Raw genomic sequence first — 6,978 nt, 5'->3', positions numbered from 1 at the left:
AACCTCAGAACTCACCTGGACGTACCACTCCATCATGCACTTCACCCTCACTGGTCTGCCACACACCACCCCCAATCAACAACACCCCCTACTGCAGCTGGACCAAGGTAACCCAGCAGCAATGGACAGATGCCCAACATCACCACCAACCTGGACCAGACAGTAGAAAACTTCAGCACCTGGATAACAAAGGCTGCCATTTTAGTCGCCCCATCAAACCAGCCAAAACACACAGACCCGCCAAGCAAGCCAACTGGTACAAGTCAGAACTCAGCACATCTAGTCACAGGTGTAAACAACCGGAAAGAATATGGTGAACCAGCAAGAACACCACTAACTGAGCTACCTAAAAATCAGCCCTCAACCATTACAACCACCAGCTCATAGCTGCAAAAAAGGAGGCCCTGGCGTGCCAGAATGAAACCTGTGTTGGGTTTGTTGGATAGGGAGAGGATGATTGGTTGTCGTCTGCGTATGACACAATGTTGAGGCCGTAGGTTCTGAGGATGGGGGCGAGCGAAGCCATGTGGACGTTGAAGAGCGTAGGGCTGAGGGAGGACCCATGGGGGGCTCCGCAGGTGGTAGGTGTAGGGTCCGAGAGGAAAGGGGGGAGTCTGACCCGCTGCATTCTGCCGGAGAGGAAGGAGCAGATCTAGTCGAGGGCCTGGTCTTGGATCTCTGCATCGTGGAGTCTGCGTTGTAGGGTGTGGTGAGAGACTGTGTCGAACGCCACTGAGAGGTCGAGGAGGATGAGGGCTGCTGTTTCTCCTTTGTCCATTGTCCAGTAAGTTATGGATGTTGTCTGTTGCAGTAAGGAGGGCGGTTTCTGAAGGAGGAGTAGGAAAGCACCTACCTACCAAAGCAGCTTGGTGCTCATTGTAGAAAGCACTGCTTCTGTCTGCAAGAATCTGTTCATAATCTCCTTCTGTTTGGAAAGTCCTTGAAAACAGTTTTATTCTAACACTCAAAACCCTTCATTCAGGCCATGCTCCACATAGTATCTCCTAACACAGAGCTTTGAGAACAGTTGTGCACTGTGCACCCTTCCAAATCCTTAAATAAATGTTAATGTCAATGTCAGACTGTATACGTTTGACCAAAAGTTTCATGAATTTGAAACATAAACAAAGGTAGTATCGTGTTTAATATTTCTTTTAAATAATACATTATTACTTTGTGCTAAATTACTGCATAAGATGTCATCTGTACCTTTTCACTGAAGCTATGATAAAATGATAAATTCAAATGTACATAAAAATAACAGATGTTAATGTGATTTTTACTGGCTTCATTACTGAAACATTCTTCATAAATCCGGGCATGACTAGATTCTTCCACATGTGAATATCATAGTATTCTTTCATATTGTTACTACAGTGCTTTTTCTTATAGTTTATTAAGTGCTTTAGAAGAATACTTAAAATATTCCAGTGATTTTTGTACAATTAACAAAGGGCAGAAGCATCAATAATATATATACTATGTTACAGAGATGCCTGTTTAATTTCTGTGGAAAATATATGACCAACTTAAGTTGGCCATGTCTATTCCTTCACCTAAATTGGGCGTGCTGTAATCTGAAAAAAACTTTGAAAAACTATCATTGTGCTGGTCAGCACCAAATGTTTCAGAGATGGAATCATTTTCAATAGGAGTAAATCCTTGCAATCCACCAAGATCATGCTCAGTGTCTTCTCGTTCAGATGTTATAGGAATAGTGTCGGGAATAAGATATCCTAGACTCTCATCATTTGGAGACTTAAGCAAACTAAAATCTAACACACCATCTTCCAGTTTTGGAGGAGTTAAGGCAGGCAGCAAAGAAAGAAGCATAGAAGTTGGTGAAAGTACTGTTGCTGCATCTTTGCATGGTGTGGATGTTGACGCACCTTCCGTGATGGCCATCCTGGTGGGTGTTTTAGAAGGAGAGATGAAAACGTTCACAGGACTGGATCGATTATCTTGGCTTGAAATCATAGGACTCATTAAATCAACATTGGTTTCTGAATCTGGACAGCTAGTGGGGCTCTGGTGGCACGATTGGGGTTTCCTATTTCTTCTGAATCCATGTCTACGGCCCCTGTATCCCTTCCAACGTTTAGCAACAATTCTTTGCGGCTCAGTGACTTTCCAAGTAGTGGCTTTCAAAACAGAAGTTTCTTTGACCGGATGAACAAAGCCTTCTGGGTAAATAATTTGATTTTGGAGCAGGAACGGAAGCTACAAGAAAAACAATATCAATTCAATATTCAATATCAAATATAATTCTTACATAGAATGCTTGCATGCCCTCATTCCCATATTTTGAACTATTTCTTTATTTTGTAGATGTATTCTTGAAATATTTCAAGAGGATTATAAATACACATTCTATATTCTATATAGGAGACTGAAATTAAGTAACACTACCCACTGCGTTGACCACAAGGATGTGAATGGCTCAACTATTTCTGTTGTTCATCTCAGAATAGAGATTATTGAAATATAAAGTATGCACACTCATTACAACAGTAGTGTCAAATAAAAAAAACAGAACAAATTTCCATATAATAAAAATAATGCTGTGACCAATCAATATTTTTAAAAATTGAGTACCCTAATTACAGCTTAGACAGGAAGACCACGTCCTCTAACTGAGTACCAGAGTGAGGAAGAACAGTAAGAAATGTACAGAGATATAAAGGGAGTTCAGTGAGGCATAAAGATTCAGTGGTAAGAGTTACATTCTGGGAGTGAAAGGTAGAAGTGCAGGAAAGTGAAGAAGTCCTAAAAATAGAAAAGGCACAACAGGAAAAGAGCTCAAAAGAGCAAAAACTAACCACAAAGGAACCAGGCACACCTACTCACCTTCACTGGAAAAACCTTGTACTGAATGACAGAGCGAAGGTAATGTGATCGATGGACCTTAAGTGCACCTTTTGAATTAGATATGGAAATGGATAGTGAGAGGACCTGAATTAGTTGTCCTGAACTTCTAGATACATTTAGATCCCCAAGAGCACAGCCAACTATTACAGTGAAGGCCTAAGAGTTAGACCCCAACTCCAAAAGAATAAGTTTGTACATTTTAGAAATATTCCCTGAAGTTCATGAGTATTGAAAACTGGTTTTCACCCAGTGTCTAATCTGGGCGTGATGTAAGTGTTTAGCTATATCACTAAATGGAAATCTTGTTTACATTGTGTAAAGGAGTATACAGTACCCCTCTGTAACTTATTGATGATGAACCTACAGCCCAACCCCTTCTGCCATTCGTCAAAGGGGCTTCTATAGGAAGTTGAACTAAAATCAGAATTAGAATGGATTGGCAAATCACGACGGAAACATAGAGAGACCTAATCTCACTGCAACATTGTCCCAAACCATTAGCCCGGTCTTCACTGGTGTGCCAAGGTATACATAGGGTGAGGCATAGCCCCTTTCTCATCCAGATGACATGCCACAGTTGTCTCCCCATAATTGCCTTTTCTAGGTGCAGTTGTATGGCTCTGTTATGGACTAGTCAATAACTACTCAAATTTGAGCTGCACAATAGGAAGCAGAGAAATTGTACAATGCTGCCCCTACCCTCAGTTTGGTGCGCTGTAGCAGTTTCACTGTGACAGTAGCCTTTGCACCCTTCCACGAGAAGTGCGAAATACTATGCTGCAGTGTATTGAAGAAATGCATTTCCACTCTCACCAGAAGTCCCTGAAATAGATACAACACTCTTGGAGTAACAGTCATCTTGACATCAATTCTGCCTAACCAGGAGAAGAGAGAGGCACCTCACTGAATTTTCATGGATTTCAAGACAGGAAAAAGTGGTAATTAGCCTTAACCAAATGCAACATTCAGTTCAAGAACTTTGTGCTGGAAGGCTGTCACAGTGACCCATCACTATCTCAAGGACATTGGGGCCAACACATGTCTTTCAGTCACCAAGTCAAAGGTTTTTTTGGCATCAAGGAATACCAACGTCAGAACCTTCTTCTTGTGGGCCTTTTCAACCAGGTGGACAATATACTGAATGTTATTGTGGGCCTGCCTCTCTTTGACAAATCCTGATTGATTAGGATGGATCAAATCAAGAACCAATGTTTTAACACTGGTCACTATAACTTTCTTAAAAATCTTGACGCCCACATTAAGAAAAGCAATCAGACTTTAGGAGGCACAGATCACAGAGGCATCTCAGAAATGGAGTGACCTTTTCAGCTGTTGCAGAGTGACTATACAAACAGGTAAATTTGGTGGTCACATAAGGACCCAAGACCGTATCAAATTTACTCATAATGGTATTTGGGGTTCGCTAGACTTTATGTCACAGATGGTTGGGCGCACTTTGTCTTCAGTGATAGGAATATCTAAAGCATCGTCTTGTTCTCAGGGATTTTGGCCCAGTGTGCCCATCTACTATATTTCCTTCGAGCATCCCGTGAATAGTATTCACCGAAATAGAGTACCTCATAAAATTTCCTAAACATCTTGTTTTGGTGAATAAGTGAGCACCCGAGTATGAGCAGAATTCCTGGATAGTGACCCTCTCAACCTTTTCTCTCAGCTGACTGGCCAGGCGTGTCCCACTTATTACTAATTTCATAAGACTGTTGTTTGATGTATAATAAGGTGAGTTCTATTCTGCTAGGGGATTTTGCTCTTAATTAGCCCATAAGGGTCGTCATTTCCCTCAACAGCTGGAGAGATGGCTTCTGGTGATATTTGTTCTCATTCTCTTTAATGTCCATTTCTTGTCTACGTATCTCCAGTGCACACAGCCTTTGCAGCCTTGCCATCATTGAAATTAATTTGCCCATAAGAACTGGCTTAGAGGTGTCCCAGATATAGTGGAGAAGACACCCCTTGATTAATAAGGTAAAAGTATTCGGAAATCTGTGATGCTATTTCCAGTCATAAAATTGAATTCCTCACGAGTGAAAGGTGCAAGTGCCATTTGCTCCTGCAACTTGGAGTAGCTCCCATGTCCATTTCAAATGTGAATGCGGTGTGATCAGATAGATATAGCATGCTAATTTTGTATTTGTGTGCTGGAGGTACTGGGGATACAAGAAAGATCAATGCGAAGAAGTTTAAATTCTCGTCTGCCCATAGTATTCTCAGCAGATATCTGTCAAGCCAGCTGCTGCTAGCACACTTTTCAGTTTCTTAGGTAGCACACTGGTGGCACCTCCACTCTACACTAGATCTATCCGATTTCCTACCTCATAACCCTGAAAAGGACCCTGTGTGGATAATGTCCTCCTCGGCCAAACTGGTGCTTTGGTGCAGAAATTACAAAAGAAAGGCTTTGTGGCCGACATTAGGGGAATAAATCATCACCAGTGTCACCTGGGAGCTCTCAAGGAAACCCTTAGCCAACAGGAAGGTTCCTTCATGATCTTTGGAGTCTCCAATATAATAAAGGAGAGAGGACTATAGCTAGCCCATTGTGCTTCCAGTTTCTCGAAGAGGTCTCTATTCTCTCTCTGGACATAATCAATGCCTCTTTCTCAACTGGTCCCTACAGTTCAGGCCTGTCTCCTATAAGCAAATGGAATCAAGATGTTGCTGAAGTAGGTACGTTCACACAGACAACCTGTTCAAATGACGTTAACTATAGATTAAAGGCAAACATAACTGCTTTTTAGCCCAGAGGTAATCAATTGTCCACTTCCCATTACAGTACACAGAATTGGGAAATCAGACCAGAGAGAGTCCTGCCAGCTGCCTTTAAAGCGATTCTCACATGGACACCCTACCTAGTTCTATTTCCTTCCCAAAAAGCCAATCCCAACTTGCAGAATTTGAAAAACAATCAACATCATTATGTTTCAAAAACAATTAACCTATAACCCCACAAGCCGTAATCGACCCCTCAAAAAGTTGTCCCTAAATACTTAGGTTTGGCTGCTTTACCGTGGGTCAGACTTAGACATGGATAAAGAAACTAAACAACATCTCCCCCACTCACCAAGTAGCTCCAGAAGGATGGGTGGAAGAAAAACACAAGTACCACTTTTCTGCGCCCTGCCCTCTTTACTATAAGCCCTCTCCCTTCTGCCCCCCCATATGTAGGGTAGCCAGAGAGAGCATAGTTGAGCTTCATGGAACATTTTGAGTAGGTGTAAAGAAAGCAAAACCTCAAGCAAGAATATTGACAATTCCCTCCCAGACCTCCATCTCCACAGAGTTATCATCTAAATTATTCATGTGGCTCTAAAAGCTGCTTAACCTTTGCCTTGTCAGAGCTAGTCTCTTTCTTTGCTTCCTGCTGCCTTTGCGATCTAGTTATATACCAGGGTGGCTTATCGTGCAGTGCCTCCTATAGAAAGGAAGCATCTACCTCTTGATCATTGAAGTGGTAGATTTTGTTATGTTTGTCAAAGGCCATCCCAGAGGAAAAAGTCCACTTACAGCATATTCCTTGCTTTCGTAGATGGTATTAAAGAGTTTCCCTTCTGTAACATGGCCATGGAAACATCTTGAAATAGCTGAGATGAGGTGAAAATGAAAATATGTTTTTGAAAAAAGTAATAGTATTCAAAAAAGGGTTCTAAGAAACAATTGTTATGAGTTAGCTTCCTCAGGCAAACAGTGTAGACTTTGTCCAACCTAACCGCTTCATGACCATCCCCCGGGAACTGAAGGGAACAGATTCACAGAAAGGCCTCAAGGTCCGGGCATTCCTCACATTCCACCAGACACTTAATCTGATATTTACTTTTCATGAATAGTTTCCGAATTCCTTACATCTTCCTCAGGGCACCCTGGTCTCATTTTTGGGAACTCACTGACCTATACACCTGCTCAGTGCTTAATTTGTAAAATTTTAAGTGCAGGTGCTCAAATCTTTGTCGGAGGCCACACCTACTTTTCTCTGGCTCCACCCACTTCCTCCATTGGCTCCGCCCACATCCTCAACTGGCCCTTCGAAAAGCCAAATGATTTTCAGCAAAGGAGGAGCCTTCCTCATAATAGGTTTTGATAGGATGTTCCCCT

General features: G+C 42.0%; 1 protein-coding gene across 1 annotated transcript in view; it reads right to left on the bottom strand.

Moving 5' to 3' along the window:
* Window positions 1–1,147: 1,147 nt before the first annotated feature.
* LOC147731035 (uncharacterized) overlaps window positions 1,148–6,978 on the bottom strand; it is a 212,417-nt gene continuing 206,586 nt past the window's right edge. The window contains exon 9 of the mRNA XM_086958670.1: window positions 1,148–2,220. Coding sequence (XP_086814796.1) covers window positions 1,501–2,220 — 720 coding nt within the window. The 3' untranslated portion in view covers window positions 1,148–1,500. The remainder of the gene's footprint in view (window positions 2,221–6,978) is intronic.

This window comes from Lissotriton vulgaris, chromosome 2_1 (genome assembly GCF_964263255.1).
Source record: "Lissotriton vulgaris chromosome 2_1, aLisVul1.2, whole genome shotgun sequence".
Taxonomy (NCBI): domain Eukaryota; kingdom Metazoa; phylum Chordata; class Amphibia; order Caudata; family Salamandridae; genus Lissotriton; species Lissotriton vulgaris.
The sequence above is the reverse complement of the archived record's forward strand: the minus strand, read 5'-3'. Positions and strand labels throughout refer to the sequence as shown.